The sequence below is a fragment of the Syngnathus floridae genome, chromosome 9 (genome assembly GCF_059516105.1).
Source record: "Syngnathus floridae isolate MCC-2025c chromosome 9, RoL_Sflo_1.0, whole genome shotgun sequence".
In the NCBI taxonomy this organism is placed as follows: Eukaryota; Metazoa; Chordata; class Actinopteri; order Syngnathiformes; family Syngnathidae; genus Syngnathus; species Syngnathus floridae.
The window spans coordinates 1312099-1339251 of NC_142421.1; the positions used below are offsets into that span (position 1 = coordinate 1312099).

Genomic DNA, 27153 nt, shown 5'->3' on the forward strand with positions numbered 1-27153 from the left:
CGGCTGAAAGTTTGACGTCGCCTTGGAGAATGCCTTTCCTGCGAGGAGTCTGACGACAACGCGACCTTTGACGCACGACGGCCAGTAATCAGCATGAAAATGGGCATCTGCGGTCTGGCTGGCGCGGAAGATCTTGACAAGATGTGATGACGCTCGCTCGGTCCGCTGAGGACACAAAAGAGCACAAGCAGCAGCCTTCCGCGTCTCCTCCAATGTTCTTTCCATGAGGACATTACCGCTAATGGTAATGCAACCTCGGATGTTACCAAGCTGCTCTCCAGTGCTGCCCCGTACTGAAGAGCGTTGTCCATTAAGAAGGCCAACAATAGCCATTTTTGATGGGCCACACAGGGCAACGTGAGTTGAGCCAGGGTGACCAAATGCAGCTTATATTGAAGAGAAATGTCACGACTCGTCCCCAGTTGCTTCATCGTGTCTGTTACCATGGTTTCTGTTGGCGTCGCCACTCCCCTTCTGTGTTACCTCAATCAATGTAATCAGTCACCTGCCGCTTGTTACCTGTAGTGTATTTAAGTCCTGTCTGCCCCTCACTCCCCTGTTGGATCCTTGATGGCGTTCTTGTTTCTTTTGGTTCCTGTCTTTGCCAGTTCTGTTTTGGTTAGCCAGTCTGTCGGTCGGCCTTTCCGTCCATTTAGTTATGTCAGTTTGCCGGTTCTGTTAGTTTGTTCCCCTTATGCTCTCTTCCAACTCCCTTTTCCCTTCGATAAACCAAGCTGGTCCAAGCTGCATTTGGTCGTCCTGCTCAATTCCGATCCTGACAGGAAAGGGAGTTGGAAGGGAGGTAAGTTGTACGGTAACAAGACTTTACTCTTCAGTGATATTGCAATTCAGAAAAGCCTTTATTTATTTATTCATTTATTCATTTATTTATGAAATTCAGATTTTTTTTATTGATTGATTTATTTATTTAAAATCAAGTCTGCGTTCATGTAGTGTGATGCATTTCCATCAGAGTCTTAGCATAGTTGTGAGAACGTCACCTGATCCAACCTGGTGGTATTCGGGAAAGGTCACGTCTCTTCAGGGCTCAAGAGCTACAGTACCTTGACTGGACAGCAGATGAGCGCTAAGCCTGCCATTCTATTCCTTTAAAGCTCATGACTATAATGCAGGAAAGTTCATTTGCATCTGCGTCCAATCCGTCACAAGCTTCTATCGTTGCCTTAGAACCATTCAAGCAAGAATTGAAAAACAGACAATAGTCACATGCATGCTACCATTACAAAGCGATCCCTGCATTGTAAAAACAAGCTGCGGGCAAAGCGAGTAAATAAAACCCTGCACGCTCTATTCCAGAAGGGTCAATAAAAAGGAGCTGGAAAGCATTTAGAGGTCCTCATTGGAGGATCTCATTCCTCATTTGGCCCTGGCGGTTTGTGTGGATATCCCGGCCAATCAATACAAGCACCATTAAGCTTAACAAAGCTGCTTTGTCTATAAAACAGGCCAACGATGAAATGAAGCACTCAGGGACATCTGAGCTGCTTTCACGCAACCTGCTACAGATATACGTACGTGTGGTCACGGTCACACAAAATGATATCAACAACAAAGCCTCTGATATATGAATGTGTATGACATTCTTTAACCGACAGAAACACTGGCAATATCCACCAAAAGTTGTCTTTTAAATTTCATCTAGGCAAAACAGGGAGAAGGGCAAGCTGCATGCTGCTTCACCAACCCGAACAAAAAGGGCATTCAAATGAAATGGCACTGGCTTGTAAACTTTGAAAATAAAAAGAGAAACAAATGAACTGGTTTGAAATTCATGCACATTGTAGGTTTTGTAGTATTAAGGATTTGTAACCTGGTCAAAAGTTGCACAATTATTCCTTTGAATGAATCTCAGGTCTATATTATTTCTTTAATTTCTTATCTAATCCAGTAAACAGCTCCAATGTAAATGTATAAAAGAGCTATATAGATGTCATATTAAAACAAATAACCATCTTTTCAAAAACACTTTGCAACACGTTTAGATGCAAAGAGAAAAATACAGTGACGGCAACGGCAGTTTGTTTCAGCACTTAATGGCTGTACTTAGCCTGACTGATTTTGCAATGGCTACTTGGTTGTCATGACAAACAATTGTGGGTCTATTCAGAGGCTGTCACTAAACCCCTCTCCTTAAAAATAAAACAAGACAAGATGTAGGAGGGCTTGTGATGGATGCTTGTTTAAAGAAAGGAAGCGATAACTTGTTGCCAACTATCAGCATGTCAGAATTTAATCAATTCTTAACTATTAGCATGTTAGCCTTCATACTCAATGCAGCTTTGTCACCTTGCACATTGCATTTGTCAATTTCACCTTTCGTCTGCTTCAAAGTCACAAAAGCTTCCATTATTTTTTATAAAGTGCAGCTGCGGCTTTAATTTGACCTATCTGGCGCTCTTTTCTTCTCTAAAGCGTATTTGTGTGTATGTGTGCATGTGTGCATGAGTCATGTAATTGTGCAGGCTAGTGTATTTCCAGTCCATCTATTTTTTGTGTGACACAAAGAAGCATTGATTTATTTTTGTGCTCAACTTCCTCCACTAATATCTGTATTGAAATCTTCACGCTATGTTCTGGGATAGAGGAAAAAAAATTGAATCGGAGACTCACTTTTTATCTCTACACCCTTAAACCTGCTGGCTTAAAAATTGGACTGACCCAGGAAGTTGGGTCGATTGGGTCAGTCCAATTTTAAACCTAAATTAGGTTGTTTTGAAGGGTGTGCCTTTTACTTTGCTTGCTTGTTACTACAGTTACTGAAATGTTTTTTAATCCTTGTTAATGCGCAACTTATTGTAATCAGCAGAACTTTGATTGGATTTTGAAGAGGTCATCGTCACACAACGTGTCACATCTTGAGTAACCAGATGCAGCATTAGAATTTTAATTCTGGTTCCTTACAAGATTGTTGTCACTATATGACTCATAGGATGAGTAAATAATTGATAAGGAAGTGATTCAATTTCCTACCTGTTTAATGCTGCTAAAAAACAAGTATCAATGATTATGCTGTAAGCAGCCTTTATAGCTGTTCAATTATCCAGACAATTACAAAAAGTCTCAGAGTGTCTTTTTATGACTTTGAATGGTAGTGAACAAAAACACAAACATATTAAGTAGTTCTTCTTTAAATTCATTTGGTTGTGCTTACAACCAACCATTAAATCAGTCGCTGAAGGATAATTCCCCTCTTCTAAATTGTCAACCTCAGATGCTCCGAGGTGTTTGCTGATTTCCAACACTGCAGGGTGCCAAGGGGCTTCCTGTCTGCAAGAGTGTGGGTGTGACAAGGCAATGGAAAAAGTAGATGAGAAAAAAATAGCTTGTGTACTCCGCTCTGTGCGTATGTCTGTTTTTGGCAGCTGCTCCTTGAAGCATCACCCCCCCCCAACCAAATTTTATCCCGTCACCATGGAAACGCTTTAAAGTAACAATTGTATGACTACGTACTGCTGTTTGTTTTTAATCACTTGGCTGCTTTTCTGAAGGCCGTTTGTTTTTTTTGTGTTTGTGTGGTAAATGTCAGCATGTTTAGCAAATTTGTATTGACTGGAACTAATGCGTGCTAATTCCCACAAGTGATAAATGAAATAACAGAATTAAAAGTTTGTGTTGTCGCTTCTAATCAGTCTGTCAAATAGCAGATCTGAAGTTAAATCAATGAGTCTTTCTATAGCTTTCCATTATGCACTGGCAGACATCTGTTTAGTTCCCACGTGGAAAGTATGTGCAATGATCTTAATGATAGCGATCAAAGCAGATCATCCATCCAGCCTTAATAGCTCCAATATGTCTCAACGATCATTACACAGTAGCAGACACTGTGTGTGAGGGAGATATGGAATATTCAACAATCTCATCAAATGGTGGTGTGCATATTTGCTACTACTCTGGAAGCAAACATAATTCTATGTGTTGCATGCAGATCAATTCACATAACAGTCAATGATAAGATTTTTGACACGACCATGACAGTTGAAGATCATGGACAGTCGGAAATGACAGGCTACAATTATCAGTCTCGAGAGTCTGTTGAAAGAAGCCGAGTGGTTTTTGAGATTGACATGGGGGAATGGTTTATTGAGCAAAGTGATAAATGAGAAGCAACATCGAGTACACACACTACGTTTATGTGCAGATGAAATCCGTGTTCTGCAATGAGAAAAGACAAAGTGAATGTAGACTAACTTGAATAACATACAAAAATACATACAGTACGTCTATGTTAATTCTACACACTGTTGTAGGCATCTGGACCGTGTCCTCTCTAAACGTGTGCGTCTCCTTCACCGCAGGGGCCGGAAAGTATCCGATGATGCCCATCTGGTCCACATAGCGGTCACTGTACACCTAACGGTTAACACATCAGCAGAGCCTCACTAATAACTTCCACCTTTGGATCTGTGCTTTTTCATCCACAGTGGTGTTTGGTTTGTACATACACTTCCAGACCAGAAGACTCCACTGCCCTCGTCTGGCACCAGTTTAGAATACACGTAAACCTTCTGACCCTTCTTGAGGTTGATGAATCTGCAGTCCGGAGCTATGAAGTCATCCAAGGCCGAGGCCATGGAGAGAACATCTAGAAAAAGAAAAATCACAAGAAGAAAAAATGACAAAGAGAAATAAGAGTGAGTTCAAAGTGGGATAGGGAGTTCCATGAAACACATTTACTTACATGAACACTCTGCATCACCACAAATCTTGTTGTCGGCTAGCTTGTCCATGAGTACGGCATCTGAGGTTTGGTGCAGCACTCCTACACAAAGAACAACAAGAAGAAGCAGATGTCGCATTTTAAAACAATAATCTTGGCTATATGAATGTGCAGATGGATATTTGAAGGAAACCGAGAGGAAACGTCTCGAAAGTCAGGGGGGCTGTGGCCCGACATCACACGCTGCCCGACCAATCAGGGTGGACTCTTGGAAATGTCACACTCTGGAACCAGTTACATATCGAGTGGGAGTTGACTATTTACACTCACTGTTCATAATAATGGGAAAATGACACTTTGATGCACACTTCTGTTTTTTGCAACCTCTTCAGATTCTACAATATTGCAAGGAAATCACAAATCAAATCACAAATCACAAGTTGGCAATTTTTGCCCTGTGATTGGCTTGTGACAAGTCCAGGGTGTATCATGCTTCTTGCCTAAATTCAGCTGGGATTTATTTTTATATATATATATATATATATATATATATATATATATATATATATATATATATATATATATATATATATATATATATATATATATATATATATATATATATATATATATATATATATATATATATATATAAATAAATAAATAAATAAATACATAGATAAATAGATAAATAAATATTAGCTCAGAAAGTTCGAGTTTATAAGTATTAAAAATCCTACTTAATTATTTAAATACAAATATTGTCCTAAGAGTAGTTCTTTTCCAAAACACAAGATGGCGCCATTGTTAATGTTTTCAAGACACGCAAATTAATCCACAAAGTAATATTGCTACTCGTACAGCATTTTAGAATTATAACGTTAGAATTAAGAACCATACTAACCTATTGTTTGGATAATCCATTCACGTGGTTCTCAAGATTCTCATTTTTTAAACAGGAATAATAATATGACATTTATGGTGAGTGTCATACTGAATAAGACTAAAAACATAATATACATATGTATTATGTGGGTTTTAAAAGAGTTGTCACCATTTTCGTGCATTATCAGCCAATTTTCCCCCCTCCCCTCCGAAATGAACACAATATTTCCATTTGAATAAAGTTTAAAATCCAAGTGCACAAGTGTTTTCTATAACTTTTAAAATTCTTGGTGTGATTTCATACTTAAATGCAAACTTTCGTCAGTCTTGGTGTCAAACAGGACTTCCTCGTCGTCTGACGCAAAGCTCTGCAAAGCACCGTGCGCTGTAACGTGTACGCATGCTTTTCATATGGGTAGCTCACACGGGCGGTGCTTAAGATGTTCTACGTATGATTTGGGAGCTTTCCGCCTGCTCGCGCTGAGCCTTTAAACAACACCATTCGTCACGGAATGACGTGTATCCTCCGAAAACTCAAAACCACCATCTCTTCTCGGTTGTTATTAATGTTTAGAAGGACTTCGAACGGTCCTCTTATTTGGGGTGGGGGGGCCTAAGCTACCACTTGACCGAAAACCAACCCCCCTTTCTGGTAGGAAGCGTCCCATTCGAGCAAAACAACTTCTATTGTGCTCCCCTCGGTGTTTTGAGAGAGCCCTCCCGGTCCGCCGTCTTTGCCAAGCAGCTTATGGATGAGCGGGTTTCCGAGTTGTTTGCCTCAGAAAAGGGACACGACGGCTCTCGGACTGAAGTGAACCTGGGCAATGGTTGCGGACGTACCTCCGCCACCAAAAGGGCTTCTGCCAAGAAGAAGAGAGCGAATGCGCGACACTTTCGCAGCTTCAAACCGAGCAACAGCACCCCTTATCTACCACCAGAGGTACGCTTGTCTCCTAGATAAGGAACGCTGGCTAACAGCGTCTCTATTGTGTTCATTACGAAAAAACAACAACAACAACGCAGTTTACTTTCACTTTACGCTTAAAGCTACATTCCGTGTTAGCCCATTTTTTTACGTCCCATTATACGCTACTTAGCTAATAGTTTCTAACCATGTAATGCCTTTAAAATCACCAAATTTAAATGAGCGAAAGTGTAGTTAGCATGCTATTGTAGCATCAGCTGTGTTTGTAAATAGTTAACCGTGGGGGCGGGGGGGGGGCTGTGTGTGTGTGTGGGGGGGGGGGGGGGGGGGGGGTCGTCGACGTGTCCTCAGTCGTGCTAATATTACTTGCAAAAGATAATAGTATGTCCTTTTTGGCCGGCATTCTGTCCATTGACTTTTGGTTGTGTGTCGTAAAGTTACATCATCCTCGCATTCAGCAGAAGTTAAGCTTATTCCTTATCAGTAGTATGCAAATGTGGAAAAGTCATCGTAGTAAGTGATTTCCAAGGTAAACTTGAATGGAATTTGACACATATTTGCTTACATTGAGCTGTTGAGTATTGAGCACAGTTTTAAAATAGGTCGCGCTCAATGCTACATCAGGAAATTGGCGTTTTATTATTTTACAAATCAATTACATGCTTGTGATTATTTTCATTCAGGTCTTTTCTTTCTCATGGCATTGATTCGTTCATAATTGGACTGCTCTGTTTTTCTTGTTTTTCTTTGCATCTCGTCCGAAAAGGCTTTGTCAGTGAGTTGAGTTCATGCAACAAGGCTTGGTTAGGACACACCAGCCCAAGTTGGTGTGGAAAAACCTGATGATGCCTTCTCTTATGAGAGGTCAAACAGAGCAGCTAAGGCAGAGCAGCCCAATTGCAAATGATTCAATGCCCTGAAATATAAAGTTGTGATTGTCCGTGTCTAACACTTTGTACCTTATCTCCTAGGTAGAAGAAGGGAATATCGAGTACAAGGTAAGAACTTTCACACAAAGCAATACCGTAATAGGATACAGTAGATGCCGTCAGAGTGGGTTGACTGGGTTATATGAGACACATCAACTAAGCAGACACTTTGCTAGACACACATTGACTCTCCATCCCTCAAGAAGCACACAGTGACACTGTCAGAGTGGTTTATTTCATCAATATTCTTAGGTAATTAGCTTTTATAGCATTGCATGGTGTGTTAGGTGTGGTCTTATTTTATTGCTTAAGGTTTGTTGAGCTTTACAGCCACATTAAATGAAATGAATATGTATTGAAATGTGTTCATTTTTCACCCTGCCCCTAAAGATGACTGCAGTTGGAGACTCCACTATTTGTTCCTAAATTAGATTGAACGATTACCATATGTGGCTCACAGTCAAGAGATGTGCGTTTGAATATTTGTTGGAATCCCATTTTAGTTCAACCATAAAAGAGAATCTCACAACATCAGCCAAAAGAACATTTGTAGGTCAACCATTTGACAAGTCTTTTCCATCCGTCTCGTATGTAGAAATCTGACACCGACGTGGATTATCACTGGCAATGTTAGCATCAGGATATCATTTGTTGATTTCTCTGATCTTTTCACCCGCTGCTTAGCTAAAGCTCGTGGACCCTACGCCAAGTAGATTTGAGCACCTGGTGACGCAAATGAAATGGCGGCTCCAGGAGGGTCGCGGAGAAGCTGTCTACCAGATCGGGGTGGAGGATAACGGCATGTTGGTGGGCCTGTCGGAGGACGAAATGAAGGCGTCCCTCACCACCCTTCATAAGATGGCTGAGAAGTGAGCTTCACAGTCAACCCAGCCACACGTACAAAGCATATGCAGCACTTGTTACCCAAAATGATTTTTGGCTGACAGAGTTGGGGCTGACATCACCATCCTTCGACACGCAGAGGTGGACTACGACACCGATCGTCCGCTCACCATCGCCGAAGCGCTAATACGAAAGGTGCCAGACGACCAGCAGGTTAGCGCGGCAACCGTTAAGACACAAGAACTCGCGTCTATTGTCTTTTTTAAAAATGTTGCATTTCTTTGCTTTTTTTCCTTGCAGTTCCTGGACCTGCGAGTTGCCGTAATCGGTAACGTGGACTCGGGCAAATCCACTCTGCTGGGGGTTTTAACGCAAGGCGAGCTGGATAATGGACGGGGAAGAGCCAGGCTCAACCTCTTCAGGCACCTCCATGAAATCCAGTCTGGGCGAACATCTAGCATCAGCTTTGAGATTCTGGGTTTTAACAGTAAAGGAGAAGTGAGCAAAACAATCGACTACATTAGACAAAAACGAAAGCACTGGATCCGTTTAAGCCATGCACCTTTTTTTATGTCTTCTAGGTTGTGAACTACAGCGAGTCTCGAACGGCAGAGGAGATTTGTGAGAGTGCCTCTAAAATGATCACGTTCATCGATCTGGCGGGTCACCATAAATACTTGAAGACAACCATCTTTGGCCTCACCAGCTACTACCCCGATTTCGCCATGCTTGTTGTCAGTGCAAATACCGGCATTGGTGAGTGACCGTTTGTTGACGTAATGCAGGCTTTGTTGACGTAATGCAGGCATCTTGTCGACTTAAATACAGTATGTCCTTTTTTGGGGGATTTCCGTGCAGAAAATAGGTCATATATTTTTACATGAATGCCTAATGTGACTATTAACAGCAAGCAGTGGTCCCGACTAAATAGAACTGCACCGTTCTTGATCAGCAGCTCTTGGCGTCCAGCCGAATACCTTTTTTTGTCCTTGCCCCAACTTGTTCAGTCAACCAGTTGCGGCGAAAGAGCGCCACAAACATGAAATCTGACCTTATGTAACAAACCAGACACGATTGCCCGCTCTAAAAATATCATCTTGGGGTGAGTGGCATTTCATGTTGGTATTATTGGCACCCGCAGATGGGTCAGCTGATAATATGGGGGCCACTTAGCAGTCAGCCTTGCACTGCCAAACCTACCTAACAATTCATCAAAACATAAAACTGATTGTTGTTGGCTTTCGTTGCTGGGGAGTTTTTGTTGTTGGTGTCAAAAAAGGGGTCACAAATGAGCACGCAATCCATACCTCAATGGAATTTTGGATATATTGTGTTACTTTCACGTCAGCCTACTTTTATGAAGCAGCCAGTATTTAATTACATTTTCAGCCTGGATTTATCTGTTAGCGAGCAATACAGTCAGGGAAAGAAATACCACATAAAAAGTCATGTCAGAAGTGGGATTCGAACCCACGCCTCCAGGGGAGACTGCGACCTGAACGCAGCGCCTTAGACCGCTCGGCCATCCTGACACTTTTGTGTCATCTTATGCGGCACTTCCCCCGAGTCGTTAAACTGGACTTGAAATCAGTAAATCACATTTTATTCAACCTCTCCTTTTTTAGCTGGCACGACACGGGAACACCTGGGCTTGGCCATGGCCCTGAAGGTGCCCATCTTCATCGTCATCAGCAAAATGGACCTGTGCACGCGGGCCGCCGTGGAGCGGACTGTACGGCAGCTGGAGCGAGTACTCAAGCAGCCGGGCTGCAACAAGGTGCCCATGGTTGTGGCCAGCACGGACGATGCCGTTGCCGCCGCTCAGCAGTTTGCCCAGTCGCCCAAGTGTGTACCGAGCTCTGAAGTTGAACACAAGTATAAAATGAAATGTAATATATATGTATTCACAATCATTAAGGAGGATTCGGATTTTGTTTAAAACTGCATATGAAATGCAAAAAGATACGAAGATAAAAGATATGAAAAAAGACGGAAAGTGGCAACCGGCCAAAATAAACCAGGAGACGCGCTAAACAGAAGCCACCCTTATTTCAAGCACATGACAACTGAGCACTAACATGACACTCAAAACACTTGCTTCAAAGTACTCCGGTATTTTTGATCTTGTGACTTCTCCCCCTTGCCAGCATTACACCCGTGTTCACCGTGTCCAGCGTGTCCGGAGAGAATCTGGACCTGCTCAAGGTCTTTTTCAACATCATCCCTCCGCTGAGCAACAGCAAGGAGCAGGAGGAGCTGATGCAGCAGCTTACTGAGTTTCAGGTAAAGCCGGCCACTCAGCAATCTTGCTCTTCTGGAATTAGCTTCTATCCGTTACCCGCCAGATTCAACTAGTTTGCAATAGCACAGAGTAAGAAGACGTGACTGACTGATGACTGTTGTTCTTTAGGTGGATGAAATCTACACGGTGCCAGAAGTGGGCACTGTGGTGGGCGGGACTTTGTGCAGGTTAGTTTGTCTGCAACAAGCCCTCAAAAGCGATTCAAACTCAATATGTGTTTCAACTGAGTTTTGATTGTAGTGGTATTTGCCGCGAGGGAGACGATCTGGTGGTCGGGCCCACAGACTCGGGGCGGTTCCACAAATTGACCGTCGGGAGCATCCAGAGGAACCGCTCGGCTTGCCGGGTGCTTCGCGCCGGACAGGCTGCCACGCTGGCGCTCGGAAACTTCAACCGCACCTTGCTGCGAAAGGTCAGCCCCTGCAACATTTCTACACGAGTGTTTCCGTTCAGGCGTTAGGCAATGCCGAGGCATCTGATGTTTTCCTCCCACAGGGAATGGTGATGGTGAGTCCAGAGATGGACCCAACCATCTGCTGGATATTTGAGGCTGAGATTGTACTGCTCTTCCACTCCAAGACCTTCCACAAAGGCTTCCAGGTGACCGTGCACATTGGCAACGTGAGGCAGACCGCCACCGTGGAGGCCGTCTATGGCAAGGTGAGAGTGATGGGAGAAAATGTGTGACTTTCAAAACTACTTTTCAGAGTTGTCATAATAATTTTTTTGGGAAGTGATAGAACCATGTTTAAATCAACCACTTTTCTGCATCTGTCAGGAGGAGCTGAGGACAGGGGAGAAGGCGGGCGTCCAGTTTAAATTCCTCAAGCATCCCGAGTACCTCAAGATGGGGGCCAAGGTGCTCTTCAGGGAGGGCGTCACCAAGGGCATCGGCCACATCACCAAGCTGCATCCCATCGCGCAGTATCGCCATGTCCCGGAGAGCGACGAAGATGAAGATGACGACTAGAGCGTGAACGCGCGTCCATCCTAAGAAAAACACACAAGTGCTGTTTGGTTTGCTTTTTATAACGGACAAGCTTCCAACAAATGGCCGCACACTTTGCCGCTCTGGTCCGTAGAAGGTAAACAAGTTGGCATTTTTAAGAGCACCTTGCCTTTTATACCTTCAAGATACTTCCAAAGCCAGGAATGTAGCCTCACACACTGTCTGTCACGAAAGGAAAGTCAGCAATTGGTAAACAAGTTGGAATTTTTAAGAGCACCTTGCCTTTTATACCTTCAAGATACTTCCAAAGCCAGGAATGTAGCTTCACACACTGTTACGAAAGGAAAGTCAGCAATTGGTTTCGTTTCTAAGAATGTGGGCTTGAGCAGGAAAAAAAATCATCAACGCAAGGGTGCTACATGGAGACTGATGACAGCAGAAGAAATACGGCAATTCCTCCGGTACAAAATACTCAGCTACCAAAATAGCACACGATTCTAAAATTCTAGTTCGTTTTGGTGAAATATTTTGTGACTGATCCTTGTCCGAACGGCATAATGACGAATGACCAGAAGGGGCTCATGTGGACAACAGATTGTTGGATTCAAAAGCCAGTATGTTTCAAAGGTATTTGCTGCCAACTCTTGTTACTGATGTCTCACTCGCACTCAGACACAAGCGTGAACAGTGCCTAATGGAAGTGCCTTCCGACAAGAGAATTAAAAAAAAACAACTGGTGCTACTAGTTCAAAACACACAAATATTTGTACCAAAATGTTGACTGTTAAGTACTGCTCCAAAGCAAGACTGTGGGCCTTATATTAACAGTCTTACTACTGCCGCACTGTCACATCAGCTTTCCATATTCACTCCACTTGTGTTGTGCATATTTCAACCACTGCTTTTACATTTTGTACACCTCAGGTATATTTCTAGTAGTTTGTACATTTTACAGTTATATATTTTTTAATTCCCTTTTATTAATGGAGCTGTGTATAATCACGTCTGATCCATTTATGTACAGATCCAATATTATGTGTGGTGTTCATAAGAAAGCCGTTTATCCAATTAAATGTTGACTTCTGAGTTGTATTTATCACTTTGGATTCATTTCATACGCTTTGCCAAGGAATGATGTGATTAAAAATCGATCAAATTAACATTTTTCCCTCCTTGTATTTTTACACAGGCCACATGATGCAAGACTGCAGCAAAAAACAAAACAGGAGCCGCACCTTTGGAGTCACTTGCGAGGTCACTAGCACAATACAGAAGGTAAAGGCCTCTTTTGCTTCATATGTAGCTCATTAGTACACCCTGCTGGCGTGTTGTGGTATACCTGGCCTGACTGAATGATGATAGCAATTATGCAAATGTAATTCATATTATATGAGCACGTCTGGCAATTGAAAGTCTTGAGCAAATCGTGTAAAATAACATGCAACCAAATCATTTTGGGTGCCATATTGCTGATTTGAGTTTTTGTGAACAGCCCAGTTTCTGGACATTCACCAGCTAATCAGAGGCCATGAAGGCAAACCACTTACTCTAACACTTTCAGAGCTCAATCAAAACTTCTTAACTTTAAGAGTTAATTTAAATTTGCTACCATACTTGTGACTAAAATTACTTGCATCACTACCCCATTGAAATGAGTTAAAATTGCATTAATCGGCTCCAACACCCACAAAAAAACCACTCATGGAGTTTTTTAGTAATTGTTTCTTGACATAAGCAAAAGTACAGAAATAAACCAACAGACAGGTTGAAACTTGGAAACTTTGTGCACTTATGACGATACCACAGTATTTTTGATTGTGACTGATTCCCCATCAGTATCTTTGGAAAAAAGAATCCAAAGTGCCCGCCCCTCCTCCTCCTCCATCTTGTGAGCGAGGTCTTTTGGGATGAGGTCCTCCTGACGCTCTACTTTTGGTTTTGCCCAGGGAGGACAGCGCTGGCCCTGCAGGAGGCCCTCTCCTGACGAAGGAGGAAGAAGCAGAAGAGGAGAACGATTTCTGCAGTTCCAAGGCAAAGTGATAGTCATTGTGTTCGGGCATCTCCCACGCCGGCACGTTCTGGCCGCAGCGTTTACACTCGAGCACGTCTTCCGCGTTGTCCACCCCATTCTCTTGTTTTTCATCATCATGTGTTGGCTTTAAAACGGTTTCTGTGTTTCTCTTATGGAGGAAGGAGAAAATGCCGGCGCGAGGGTCTACCGGAGCATCTTTACAAGGAGTCCGAGAAAAAGCCGAACAAGACTTGGTTTGCTGCTTGTCAAAGAAAGACCGAATGGTGGTGGGCGTTTTGCGCACGGAAGGGCTGGAGGAGAGAAAGAGTTGAGTGGAAGGCACGTCTGCACTCAGGAAGCCTGCGATGCCCCCCGCCGACGCTGACGGGGCATCTGAGAATTTGCTGGCGGAGAGGTGCAGTAGCGTGAGAGGCGGAGTCCTGTGCGGCAAGCAAAAGCCCGTGGTCAAGATTTACAGCCAAGCCTACGAGAACATCTGAACTTGATTCAAGGTTCATCTCAGGTACACTAGCATTATGCATCTTTTGTTCAAAATCATTTCTTAAGTCTCAAATCAGTCATATGAATTTACATGCGCATTTGTGGTTACAGTGAACCTACCACGCCGCCTGCTGGTTTCCTGCCGTGTTGAGGCTTTTGATGATGGCAAAGCTGTCGCTGGACAATTTGGTGGCGTCGTAGCGCACTAAAGCGCAACAGCGGGAGAAACTGCTCGGACGCTTGTCGCTCAGCTGACGGACGCCGACCGTTAACTGTTTTGCCACGCGGCCGTTCTGCAAGAAAAAACAGGTATGAGAAAGTGACTCGTCATGGGCACTGTAAGCCATCTTCTTACCACTTCTCTGTCTTTGGTCAGCCTCTCCTCCAGCTCCAAAGCCAGCTGATGAAGCCAGTGCTGTACCTTCACCGAACATAAACAGAAATAAGCAAGTGGCCTTTAAAATAAGATCCGTTTGTGTTAGAAAAAGACACCTCAGTGCCGAATACCTGCTCTTTTGTAGCTAGAGCTGTTTTCCCAGGGAAGTTCTTACTGCAGCCAATAGATTTTGGCAGCTGTCTGGGTTTCACCGCTTCAAAATCGATGCCCCGACACAAATCGTACAGCCACTGGCTGCAAAATGTATACGTATTTAATCCGATGCAATCAAGACGGGATTAGAAGTTTCTCTTCATCAGACTTACCCAGTCTTCTCTCCAAAGTGCTTCCCCAGTTGGGCCTGAGAGAAGCGAGTCAGGTCCCCCATGTGCTCCACTTGCAGAACCTCTGTGATCGAGACTCCCAGTTTACCTCCCAGGTTGCGTCTGCACAAATAGAAAGGAGATGCATTCATAAGTGGAAGGGGCTCACTTGGCGACGTCTTCACTGAAACGCTCACATCTTGCTAATGGGCAGCGTGCTGAAAAGTTCCGTCACCGAGTCCAGCGGCAGAACAGTTTGCCGGTTTGGTTTGTTCAGACCGCATGCCAGTTTAGCCAGCACCTGCAAGAACACACAAGAATTGAATAGCACATATACAAATCAAATAATGGCCTGTGAAGCAACAAAAACAATGTGTCCTTGATGTTGGATTTAAGAAAACGTAATTTTACAAAATAGTTGGAATTCAACTTACTTTGTTGTGCGAGATGCCGGCTGAACATTGGAAGCTCGTGTGTTGCTCGACAGCTGCCCTCATTTCCTCGACAATGAGGGCGCCCACCGTGAGCTGAAGTTCGGCACAGTTGTGCGTCGGCATGGACGCCAGCCATTGCTGGACACCCGCCGACCTCTGCTTCTCTGTTGGACATACAGCACAGAGATATTCATGTAACACTATAGTGCATGTCGTGGATGTGCGTATGTTTTCAATATTCTGCTCATATCTACAATATTTGAGTTATTCTATGAAGCACAAATGACAGCTCTGCCTACCTTTATCCAGAATGGCATCCTCAGCAGCTTCTTCCTCTCCGTCAGATGAATTGTGAGGGTAACCTTGGATGCAGGTGGTCCTGAGCAGGTGAGGCTGTATTTGTTTGTCTGCCATGTCCTTCAGCCGCTGCTGGACGGCCGCAGTCAAGTCCATGTATGCCTCGTCAATGCTGGCCCGCTCGACCACCGCAAAGCGAGACATGACTTCGATCACTTCCACGCTGGCCTCCCTGTAACTGTACATAACGGCAGGTTGAAATTGTGCTTCAGTGACATCGTTACTATGACGACGCGAGCTCACTCACGGACTCAGGTCCGCCTTGCCGTGAGACTCCCGCACGCGTGCCAGCTGGAGATCCGGGCACAGCTTCTTGGCATCGTCCACCCACATGTTCTTCGTCACGCCGTGATGCCTGGCCTCGTAGCTCACTGCAATGATCCTAACAGGACAGGGTGAGTAAAGGTGACATTTAAAAATGGAATGGATCAGTTAAATAGCTATTTAGGGAAGTAGTTGTAACTCTGAGCAAACTACAGTACGGTTAAGGAGTTCAAGCAACACTGGGCACCACGGGACAGTGAAAGGGTCTAGATGACATTTGTCAGTTGGCTTGATCGTTCCAAAACGACATCTGTGTGTGTCAGAACCTCACCCGCCTCCTTTCCAGGTCTTGTACTGGGCTACCACACAGGGCGTTTTCTTCAGTGCAGGATTCAGCCTCTGCTCCACTTGCACGTAGAAACAGTCCATGTCCACTAATGCCACCACTCTTTCCTTTCCGTACTCCATGACTGTTTCTATCAGCTATACAAACAACTTGACTTGTTTTGAACGTTTTAACAGTATGTCCGTGAACAACACGGTCGATACCTTTTGGTTTCCCGCAATTATGTGTGTTACGTAACTGCGTCATCAAAAGTGGACAGTCAACTGTTTTTGTCTTTGGCTGACGTAATTTTATCGACCAATCAGCACGAGTACCCCCCCCCCCCCCCCCAAATATTAAACGCAGATATTTGGTACACTGTACAAGAGAATTTGATAACATTTTAAAAATGAATTGAAAATGCATAAAATAAAAAATTGCACGCGCAATGTTTTGTGTGAAGATTTTCTATTTCAATGCATTATGACATACAAATCACGTTTCTACGTCGTACGTTTGATGTGTGTGCGATGAGGGGGTCACACTAGGAATGAAGGGAAATGTGTAGTTATTTCTTGTTCACATGGAGACAAAACGGTCAAAACCACCTGGTGCGAAATTTCGAAAGAAAATGAAAGAAGAGGAGGATAAACGAGCAAAGGATGTCGTTTCAACCTGCCACAGTGAGTAGTCTTTGTAGGGTTACAATATAAATTCAATCCATTCCTCTTTTCCTTTGAGGTGCAAGATTGATATAACCTTTATCAGATTTTATTAAAAAAAACATGCATAGAGAAAATGAATTCCGTGCATTAAATGGAAAAACTTTTACATATATCTAGGCTCGTCCGGGTTTGGTACCCCAAAATCTCTGGATGAGTCTTTGGGGTATCTTTTTTTACTCAGGCAGTTGCGAGCCAGCCCGGGTCCTACGGCAGGATGTGATAGGTCAGGTTTCATATGAGCGCAGTCTCCTTCAGCTCGTCCTCCAACCGGTCAAGTCTGACTCGCCCGTGCGGTTCGGGTAACATCTTTCCAAAAGTCACTTAAGGCCACCTTTAGACACCCCTCCGAACGGTAAGGATTACGTTTGAATTGAGGTCTCTAGAAATGTCTCCATCTTTTTTTTTTAGTTTCCAAAAAGGAGCTGTCTAACTTGCTTTTGCCACTCGCCGGCAACTCTGCTAGCTTTAGCAATTAGCTTCGCTAGCTGGAGCACGTCGTGTCTGACTTGTGTAAGATTAAACCTATTCAACTCTTTTAAGGAGTTAATGGATTTTTTTTGTGTGTATCTTACACGGTTGCAGTGACAGCTCGGGTGATTTGTACTTTACTAATATCTCTGGGTTCGGCTAATAATGCATTTCCCTTATTTTGGCCTTTTCCCGAGTGACAGCCCTCGTCAACGCACATCCCTTTGACGTGCTGCTAATTAGCGCCAACATGTGCACTCACCCCGCCTTACTTTTAAACTTAACACGATAAGAAACAGGCGCCGGGCTGGAGCAGGGCGTTAAAATGGCAATCCGACCCACAGTAACCTTGCTCATGGGCTGTTAGGCCACAAGAAGTAGATTGGTACGTCGCAGTTGCGTGCTAAGTAGCCACCACCAATTAAATCTAATAGCGCGTTGAGTGAATATTTGCAATATGGTTTGGTAAAACATGCGTGTTCGGTTGGCGAACGTATACTTATGCTTTACATTTGAGTATAGTGGCTCCTTTGCAACTCGGAAGGTCAGCGATGACACTTTGGAGAACGTTCAGCATATATATAGTGTGGCATTGCATTTTCTACCCAACAATTTTCAGGAACAATTGACCTAGCATGCATCATTCCCTCCCTTTATATTAAAAAATGCATAATGATGCGTGCTAACAAAATATATACTTTTTCCCTTTTCGGTAGAAACAATGGCTGTTCCTCCCTCGTATGCTGATCTGGGCAAGTCTGCCAAGGATATCTTCAACAAGGGCTATGGTAGGAATTCACGTGTTGAAATCTTAAATTATTTCACCCCAGAATTTAATCAAAACGACTCTCTTCAGGATTTGGCCTGGTGAAGCTTGACGTCAAGACAAAGTCAGCCAATGGCGTGGTAATTATAGTATTCATGTACTCGTGCTTTGAAACACATTGAAGACATGTTTAATCTTTTAAATCTGGTTGGCGTTCTTATCTCATTTTATGTATTTAATAACCGTGCTGCAAGTTATTTTATATATATATATTTTTTTTAAAACAAAGGAATTCAAAACATCTGGATCCTCCAACACCGACACCAGCAAAGTCGTAGGCAGCCTTGAAACCAAATACAAGAGGGCAGAGTATGGCTTGACCTTCACGGAGAAGTGGAACACCGACAACACCCTGGGAACAGAAATCACTATTGAAGATCAGGTAAGGTCAACTCATCAAGTGAAATCTAAAACACAATTTATAATGACAGCAAAGCACAATGAATATCAATTTATCCAATAAATTATTTTGTCCAGATCGCCAAGGGACTGAAGCTGACTTTTGACACCACCTTCTCGCCAAACACTGGGTATGATTATTTGACTTGAGACGTTCATTGAAAGCGTCAAGCTGTATTTGCCTGCTGCCTCACTATTTAATCTTGGCAACATGATCTACTTGTCAGTTCTGTCATGACTTGATATCACTTAGCTGACCCCCTCCGGTCCAAATGTGTCTGCCACGGTTAACGATACTGTATGTATTTATGACTGTCATTGCTTATCCCTCGACAGCAAGAAGAGCGGCAAAGTCAAGACCGCCTACAAGCGCGAGTACGTGAACTTGGGCTGCGACGTGGACTTCGACTTTGCAGGCCCCACCATCCACGGGGCGGCGGTCGTCGGCTACGAGGGCTGGCTCGCCGGCTACCAGATGACCTTCGACACCGCCAAGTCCAAGATGACTCAGAACAACTTTGCCATCGGCTACAAGACGGGAGACTTCCAGTTGCACACAAACGTGTAAGTAACTCGTGCCGTTACGATAACGCTCTTAATCCCATTTCAATTGGCAAGTCTTATCCATTCACGTGTTTGTTTAAAGCAACGACGGAGCAGAGTTTGGCGGCTCCATCTACCAGAAGGTGAGCGACAAGCTCGAGACTGCCGTCAACCTGGCGTGGACCGCAGGCAGCAATAGCACGCGCTTTGGCATCGCCGCCAAATACCAACTGGACAAGGATGCCTTCGTCAGTGTAAGTACACTAGCGAGAGGGTGCTGAAAGAAAAGCAAAGTTGTACAAATACTTAAATATGTCCCTTTCTGTTTTTTTGCAGGCTAAAGTCAACAACAACAGCCTTGTTGGCGTTGGCTACACCCAGACCCTTAGACCAGGTGAGCTGCCTCCATTCGCCGCTATAACTTTGAGCAAAAAGTTCATAAACCTCCCATAGACTCAGTAGAAAGACATTTTTATTTAGCATATTCTAAAATGAAGGGTGGGGAAGAAATCAACAGGGATTTTTTTTTTGTTACTGCAACCGAGCTGTAACAAGCAGATTGACATCTGTGTATACAATTTGACCGTGTACTCGGTAGCACTAATACTGTTTGCCATTTCTGCCCAGGTGTGAAGCTCACCCTGGCCGGCCTGGTGGACGGCAAGAACATCAACGCCGGAGGCCACAAACTGGGTTTGGGCTTGGAACTCGAGGCTTAAGCTTCTCCTCCTACGCTCAGGAACTCCGGAATATCAGAAGGAATTTGGCCTTACACATTACCCAACCAGCAAAAGTAGGGACATCTTGGAAGGGAGAGCAAGAGAGAGAGAGAGATCGGGTTCACAAAGGCTGCAACGACAAACTCTTGAGTGAGCGCCGCCGTCATGCCGGTGCTTTTTTTGTTGCTTTCTACTTTTGAGAGTCTGGTGGCATATTTATGTAATCGGAATGTCATGGTTCTTGTCCAGCACTGCCATCAATCCAATACAGTCCCAGTTGTGCATCACTGTGCCTGTGTGGCTTTGTCATCTTAGCAGACACTCCATCTTTGTGTGGTGAGTGCTGTCCTCCCCGCTGTGATTTCTGTTTCAAACACCACCGTCTGATATTCCTCAGTTTTCAAGTACACTAGGCTTTTTCCCCGTTACTATTTAAATGCAGTTGCAAGCCTCCTTCACGCGCACACTACGGCGTCACGTCGGTCATCACAAACCAGTCCACTCGGCCAACCACCACCACAAAGAAAAAAAAAAAAACACTTTGGGAGGCTCGAGACTGCTACAAAGCGATGCCAAACTTAGCAAATGAAATGAAATGTTCGACAGGAGTTAACTGTAAGTCTCCTCTCACATACAAGGAGAACTTGGAGCTCCTTTTGTCTGTTACCTTTTCAATAAAGTCTCCAACCTACTGCTGGCTCATGGGGTGTTGCTGCAAAACACAACTGATTTCCATTTGTTATCCGTGAGGACAGTTTTACTATTTATTTCATTTACACAAGGATTGCATTAGTTAGATATCAATTAACATTGCCTACATACTTCACAAAACATGCCATTTACGAAGATGTAAAGACATTGAAAGCTATTTAGCGTTTAATGGCAATGCTCAGCCCGTCCCCTATAGTGAGCATGCTCAGATCGATCCTCTGGTCTTTGTGGAGCTTCTTGTTGAGAGCATCCAAAGTCCTGGAAGTGATGTCATCGGGGGCAGGATCCACAACCCTTCCGCTCCACAGCACCTTCACACACACACATTGAGCATCTGCTTCACGTCCAGTACATCGCGTACAAACTGCAGACCTACATTGTCGATGGCAATGATGCCCCCTTTCCGAATGAGCTCCAGGGACTTTTCATAGTATCCGTCGTAGCCGGATTTGTCAGCGTCGATGAACACAAAGTCAAAGGTTCCTGTTTCACCAGCTGCTATCAGTTCATCTGCAGGAAAAAGATACAAATGTCAACAATTCAAGTGAAAGGCAACTTTCATCACAAATCCCTTACCAAGTGTTTGCATTGCCCTCTGTAGTCTGATGTGGATTTTATTCTCCACTCCGGCCTGCAGCAAGAAAATATTGACTACCATAAAGTACTGTTCGGAAATGCATTATTTCAGTAGTGATGATCAAACTGGCGGCCTTTCACTTTAATCATCGTTCAGAAGTCTGTTTGAAATGATTCTGTGCTCTAAAGAAACTTGGTAGATGATGTTACCTCTTTAAAAAAGGGCTTGGCTATCTCCACATAGGTGTTGTTTATTTCACATGCTACAACATGTCCATTCTCTGGCATGGCCAAAGCCATACTGAGTGCGTTGTACCCTGTGTACATTCCTGTTTGGGTACCAAAAAAGATCATAAAATACAACCATTAAGAGGTCAAATTCCTTGAGGATTGCTGGGCTGGGTGTCATCTCACCAATTTCAATAGCTTTGGTTGCGTTGATCAATTTCATGAGATTGGCCATCAACTGGGCTTGTTCGATGGAAACCATCATGATGGACCATTGGTCATCCAGAGTTCTCTGATATTAAAGTACAAATCATAGACCTCAAAAGTTACAAATGTCAAGAAATTAATTGGAAAGTTAATCGGACAACAATGTAAAAATTGAAACATACTGCTACCTAGTGGCGAATAGGTTAACTGCTTAAAACCACGAAGGTGATATTTTAGGTGTTTTCTTTCATTCTATTGCTTACCAATTTGAGTTTTGTGAGGACTGGGTGTTCCCTTAGCGAGTTGTTGACCACATACTGCAGCACCGGGTCGTCCTTTCCTCCGCTGTGACTCTTCCCAACAAACGCGGACTTTCCTAAGCCTTCAAGACATCACTGTCACTTTGAATCGCCATCCAATCTATATACAGAATAATAATAATAAAAAAAAACATTTACCTGCGAGGAGCACAGAGAGTCCGAGACAGACTAGAAAGTACCTGCCTGCAGCCATGTTCTCTCGCCAAATGAAGCATTGATCCGTTTTTTGTTTGACTCCAATGTTCGCGTTTGTTTTGAAATTCGGTGCATTGACTTTTCAGTTTTACTGTTTGCAGTTAATGTTAATATTTCAAGCTATATCTATCAGACACATTTATATTCAGTCTTTTATAGCGCGCCAAACTTTAAATTGCGGAACCATAAGTGATCATATTCTCATTTATTTGAGAAAATACAATATACATTTTGATTCGGGACCTTTGAGACGTCCATTTTATTTTATCTTCCGGAAAAAAGGTTGTAGGAGATCAGATGTTGCCTGAAGCCAGCGTTATACTAAATAAATACGCATCATTGGATAAATCCAAAATTAACAAAACAAAATATAATCAAGGAATAAACTAGTAATGACTTTAATAATTTAAAATAAAAACTTGATTGAATGATTTGAGGGAGTAAGCCAATCGGGATCATCAGTTACACCAGGTGCTCTCTGCAAGTGACAGGCCGGCGTCTTCCCAACACCGCGTGACTTGACAAATGTTGGAGAGCCCCACAAACGAGAGGATTCAAAGGATTTCTCATTCTAAATGGAGGGAAAAACAATACATCGAACAGTTTTCAGGTAGGTGAAGTTTTGCTCCGTCATAATTAATGTTTGACGTTGAAAATGGAGATTACTTGACGAGTAGCACGACGTCTTCCGCCTTCGGGTTTTAATCATTTCTACATTTCTTTTCAAACAAACTAGCCCGTGTATTCATTAAGCCGCTTAGCTTGTAGCATGTTGACTAACGTAATTTCGATATGTAAATAAACTGAACATACAATCGTTAACACAAGTTCCGTTTTCAAGAATAACATCAGCTTCGTACATTCACAGTATAACTTATGCCGGCCGGTTGTTACTGGGTCTCCAGCTGAGTGAGCAAAACACTTGTATCAAGCGTCCACAGGAGGGCGCTCGTAACTAGTAAATCGAAATTGATGACGTTTGAATACAAAACATAGAGGGCAGAACAATACTGATACACTTGCAGGCCCAGGCTCTGTTTTAGCCCATTTAAGGTCATTTCCAGTATTTCTTCTTGAAATGTACAGTCTTGTAATGCTGCAATAATGAAAGTACCACACTTGCATGTCTTTTTTTTTTTGTTTCTTAAAATTGTCCCCCCTGAGCATTATCCCTTGCATTATCTGTATCAAATGTATATGTTTTTCTTTGAACAGATCTTCAAAGTCGGTAAAATATAATGAGCGGTTCTTGAACGTGAAGATTGTTAGGATGAGCCGTGTTTGCGCTGCAGCTTCAAACCTGCAGACAGGCTCCGGGGAAAGTGGTGAATTCTGGGATGTGGGTGGAATGTGAGGTTTCTCCAAGGACACGACGCTTCCTCTATCTGCACTTTCATTAGAAATGCACAAACAAGAACACATCAGTGAAATGAGCCATGACATGAATTGTCTGAGCTAAAAAAAATATATATATATTGGACTTTGACGAGTAGGAAAGGAAGGGAATTTCTCATTGCTTTGCTAAAAGTCCTCTCGGTGAAAATGGGATGCTGTGTTTTGCCGCCATCTTTGTCTGTAACCCCCCTACTGCTTCGGGCCTCAGTTTCCATGACGCTAATTGTTTCTGCTACTTGTGCCAAGTACCAACTCATCCTTGCCACGTTCTTGCAGACAACCCCCGGTCCCTGGGCTGCTTTTTGTGTCGGTTTAAGCCATGAAAAAGCGAAGGAATGCGCCGCCGCCATCTGCACGCCAGCGTTCCTCCTCGCGGCCGTGACTGTCAAGAACGCCACGGCGGCACACATCCTCGCCTGCTCTCAGAGGTAACAAAATCAACACCAGAAAACAAAAGTGACAACTTCTGCTGCTAATATGAAACAAAATAATTCAAGAGGTCTCTGTTTTGACGAAGCAGAGTGGGAGCACACTTTATATTTTAAAAAGGCGACCTAGCAAAGAAGAATGTCGCTCTTTAATATATTCTGAGAATAATTCCCCCATCCCTATGACAGTGAACAGATTTCATTTGCTGTCTAAAATGTCACTGCCGCGCTCATTTTTTTATTTATTTTTATTTTTTTGTGTGGGTCTACGTATCATGTGGACGGACGGTTTGACGGTAAGCAGACGAGTGAGCTAGCCCAGATACTTGGGCTGAGTTTTAGCCATACCTAAATAATCTAGGTATTGAAATGGTAGAAAAAGCATTTAATGCTATGCTGCAACTCAACCATACTGTACTATACTATCCTGTTATTCTCATGATCCAATAATTGTGAGTTATTTTAAAATTCAAACTCCTAAGGTAGATCACAACCTGCATATTGCAAAGTTTTTGTTGTTGTTGTGGAAGCCTTAAGCGCAAGACTCAAGTGTTCTACATGTCCCGGGTAACTTTCAAACCCTAGTTTGGCTTTGTTTTTGTAGTGCTTTCATTCGGCCAGCAAGCGACGCTGTTGTTTAGCTAATCGACACATTTGGAGAAAGGCTGGAGCCTCCCTCTGTGGGAGGCAATTTCACTTTCCTCTTGTTGAATTGACCTGTGACACCATCACAGAGCACACAGCGAGGCCCTTATTGACTAGCTGGTCACACCAAGCTGTTGTTGCATCTTCAGCGTGTTTAGCAAAAAAAAAAAAAAAAAAAGGTCCTATGATGCGTTCCTAATAGCAGGAGTCACTTTGGCTGTGAGCAGACAGATAAGCAGGCATGAATATTTAGTGATGCTAAGCACAAGAGAGAGACTGACAGACGTCTGGCGGCGCTCAATCGACACGTCGGGCATACGCGTCTTCTGTTTTGACAGCGTGACAAGTCTGCTTCGACGCTTCCGGAAGTGGCTCGTCCGCGCGATAACGATTGTATTGACGCCGGCTTCACTCAAAGTGCGCCACGGTGCTGCCCTGCAGCTTTCCTGGGCGAACGTGCGTACACAAAGAGCGGCGGTATATGTAGGCCACGTGGAGACCCGCATCACAATGAGCTTGTAAGGAAATATTCCCAACACCTGCTGCTTTTCACTCATGTAAACCGAGCTTTATTGAAGCTGCATTCGATATGAATGTTGAGGATAAGCCATTCAACCCCTGACGATCCTTTCTTTTGTGTGTTTGGGCCCCACAGAACAAAACCGGAGATCTTTCCTCGCATTCAAAAAAAAATGTTCGCAAACAAACAGAAATGAATGGCAGGTGTGGTTGTTTGACTTACAAATCACCCAGAGCATCTATTCTATTAAGCTAGAGTGTAAATAAACGCAGAATTGAATTTCCATAGATACGCGCCGTAAGTTGACAGTCCTCAAGAGATCAAATAGGCCGTGTGAAGCTCAGAAGAAAACGCTTGCGTGTGTGAAAGCCAAGAAAAAAACATCACATCCTTGGAAACAATTACCCGGAGAACCTCTCCTCTTTATTTTGTGTCATGGGGAAACATTTTATTGTCAGTGTATCGTGTTTCTAACGATTGCAATAGCTATGTTAGCTTTTAATAATATTGAATAAATGTCTAGCTGATTAATTCATACTCTACTCAAACAATACATAATATAAAAACATTAAGAATGACGTAAATCACTGTCAGTTCTGTGTGTAGTATCACATGTGGCGGTGTGGAAGCAATTAGTACTGCCTCCCATTGGAACTTGGAAGTCGCAACTGACCAATTAATGCAAACGGGCCTCTTTTGAAATAAAAGCCCACCATGCTATGCGATGAACACCCCCGCCTGCCACAATATGATGAAATACATTTCATGTGGTCTCATTGACAAGCCGGCATTTTGATAAAGTCAAACTCAATATTTGCCTCACTTCCTGTCCAGGGTCACAAAAGCCCCCCCCCCATTAGTCTCCCGCTCATCTGACTGCTGTGTCCCACTGTGACCGCACTTGAGGCGCTAATGATAATGTTATAACCCAGACCAATTACCATGGCAATCAGACTCACTTAATTGAGTTGATTATGAGCTCTCCCTCTGTGATGACCCCTCTGGACTCAAGAGAAAGGGAACACAAAGAGACGGAGGGCGTGGACGCGGCAATGGAGTGTTTCTTCGGGCGTTGCGTGTCATTGCGCCACAGACACACGGGATGTGACTGTCGGGGTGTGTGTGTGTGTTGGAAGATGGCGTGTAAGGGAAGAGAGCAGCCCTTCAGGGACGTGTAAAAGAGTCGAGGGGTGGAACGGTGGCGAGAAAAATGGGGTGGGGGTGCTCTGTGTGTGAGTGCGGAAGGGGGGGCGTGTGTCCGTCTCAGGCTTGAGGTTCGGAATCACAACCCGGCCTGTGTAATTGACCCGGACACACACAACATCTGAAGTTAATCCAATCAGCGGGGAAAGCGCGACACTCCCATCCGCGCAAGACACACAAACATAAGGTCAAGAGCAGCTTGTATTAGCGCAATGATGTCAGGGACAAGTGGTGTGGATAATTGACTTTCAGCACGCTTAAAAGGCGCGCACACACACGGAGATGGAGATATGAAGGAAAGCAGCAGGTCCACTCTGCCAGATGACAAATGAAGACTAAGTGACTCAGCAGCAGGCTGACATTGACACGAGTCTTGCACAGTATTAGCATTCATTTGCACTAAATGGAGGCCAGCTTACTACAACACAATGTATGATGCAAATAGCAGATCATTCAGGATTCAAGTGAATTTTAGTTCGTATGGCGACGGCTGCTGGGATAGGCTTCAGCACGCCCGCAGACCCCATAGGGACAAGCGGTATAGAAAATGGCCATTTCAACCCGAATACAACTGACCGAGAATTTTGAAAATCAGCCAATGGCAGGCAGAGAAGTAGTCAAATAGCCTTTTTGGGTGTCTGGGATGTTTTTGTGTAGTCCTAAAACCTGTTGGAAAATCAAAATTAAATAAATAAAATGAATACCTCTGACGGAACAATCATGTCTTAAAACCATATTTTGCAAGCGCATATTTACAAACGGTACTCCAGGCATGTACTGCTGTCCAAAAACCTAAAGTAGGCAAACCACGGGCTTCACTGCTTATTTGTATTCCAACATGGAGGGAGGAACAACCATGGCAAAGCTTCTTGGGAGTGTTTCACTTTCATTTACAGTAAAAGAGGACGACACGCTAATAAAGAACTCGGAGCGCAGTTGGCTA

The 27153-nt window shown here is 43.7% G+C and overlaps 5 protein-coding genes, 1 long non-coding RNA gene and 1 other non-coding gene across 10 annotated transcripts in view; 3 read left to right on the top strand and 4 right to left on the bottom strand.

Moving 5' to 3' along the window:
• Positions 1-4071: 4071 nt before the first annotated feature.
• Positions 4072-6020, bottom strand: LOC148392814 (otoraplin-like). Of its 3 annotated transcripts, XM_088384444.1 has the most exons (6): positions 5733-5824; positions 5583-5621; positions 4700-4780; positions 4464-4603; positions 4261-4371; positions 4072-4173 (listed from the first exon to the last, which is right to left on the bottom strand). In XM_088384444.1, exons 3-6 carry the CDS (start codon positions 4746-4748, stop codon positions 4150-4152), a joined length of 324 nt encoding a protein of 107 aa, XP_088240570.1. In that variant the 5' UTR covers positions 4749-4780; positions 5583-5621; positions 5733-5824; the 3' UTR covers positions 4072-4149. The 3 variants fall into 3 exon arrangements, with proteins under 3 accessions (XP_088240570.1, XP_088240569.1, XP_088240568.1); XM_088384443.1 differs by lacking the exons at positions 5583-5621; positions 5733-5824 and adding an exon at positions 5868-6020; XM_088384442.1 differs by lacking the exon at positions 5583-5621 and having other exon boundaries at positions 5703-5849.
• gtpbp2a (GTP binding protein 2a) lies at positions 6007-12597 on the top strand. The gene is made up of 12 exons (XM_088384437.1): positions 6007-6503; positions 7460-7486; positions 8102-8286; positions 8365-8473; positions 8561-8758; positions 8842-9016; positions 9886-10105; positions 10408-10543; positions 10671-10729; positions 10803-10974; positions 11058-11222; positions 11341-12597. The coding sequence occupies exons 1-12, from the start codon at positions 6312-6314 to the stop codon at positions 11530-11532; spliced, it is 1830 nt and encodes a 609-aa protein (XP_088240563.1). The 5' UTR covers positions 6007-6311; the 3' UTR covers positions 11533-12597.
• trnal-cag (transfer RNA leucine (anticodon CAG)) lies at positions 9710-9792 on the bottom strand. Its single transcript has one exon. It is a non-coding gene; the product is annotated as a tRNA-Leu (tRNA).
• Positions 12421-16389, bottom strand: polh (polymerase (DNA directed), eta). The gene is made up of 10 exons (XM_088384436.1): positions 16109-16389; positions 15761-15895; positions 15456-15691; positions 15157-15320; positions 14920-15023; positions 14726-14845; positions 14531-14654; positions 14379-14444; positions 14144-14316; positions 12421-13962 (listed from the first exon to the last, which is right to left on the bottom strand). The coding sequence occupies exons 1-10, from the start codon at positions 16243-16245 to the stop codon at positions 13344-13346; spliced, it is 1878 nt and encodes a 625-aa protein (XP_088240562.1). The 5' UTR covers positions 16246-16389; the 3' UTR covers positions 12421-13343.
• Positions 16390-16636: 247 nt separating this feature from the next.
• On the top strand, positions 16637-20473 carry LOC148392818 (non-selective voltage-gated ion channel VDAC2). Of its 2 annotated transcripts, none has more exons than XM_088384439.1 (9): positions 16637-16785; positions 18012-18083; positions 18152-18201; positions 18351-18503; positions 18599-18651; positions 18857-19084; positions 19167-19317; positions 19400-19457; positions 19691-20473. In XM_088384439.1, the coding sequence occupies exons 1-9, from the start codon at positions 16686-16688 to the stop codon at positions 19780-19782; spliced, it is 957 nt and encodes a 318-aa protein (XP_088240565.1). In that variant the 5' UTR covers positions 16637-16685; the 3' UTR covers positions 19783-20473. The 2 variants fall into 2 exon arrangements, with proteins under 2 accessions (XP_088240565.1, XP_088240566.1); XM_088384440.1 differs by lacking the exon at positions 16637-16785 and adding an exon at positions 17032-17179.
• A 44-nt stretch (positions 20474-20517) lies between these two features.
• LOC148392819 (catechol O-methyltransferase domain-containing protein 1-like) lies at positions 20518-22123 on the bottom strand. The gene is made up of 7 exons (XM_088384441.1): positions 21963-22123; positions 21768-21886; positions 21484-21589; positions 21280-21398; positions 21070-21124; positions 20870-21003; positions 20518-20804 (listed from the first exon to the last, which is right to left on the bottom strand). The coding sequence occupies exons 1-7, from the start codon at positions 22015-22017 to the stop codon at positions 20652-20654; spliced, it is 741 nt and encodes a 246-aa protein (XP_088240567.1). The 5' UTR covers positions 22018-22123; the 3' UTR covers positions 20518-20651.
• Positions 22042-27153, top strand: part of LOC148392820 (uncharacterized) — a 54917-nt gene continuing 49805 nt past the window's right edge. The window contains exons 1-2 of the long non-coding RNA XR_015860219.1: positions 22042-22629; positions 23691-23842. This is a non-coding gene — a long non-coding RNA (uncharacterized LOC148392820). The remainder of the gene's footprint in view (positions 22630-23690; positions 23843-27153) is intronic.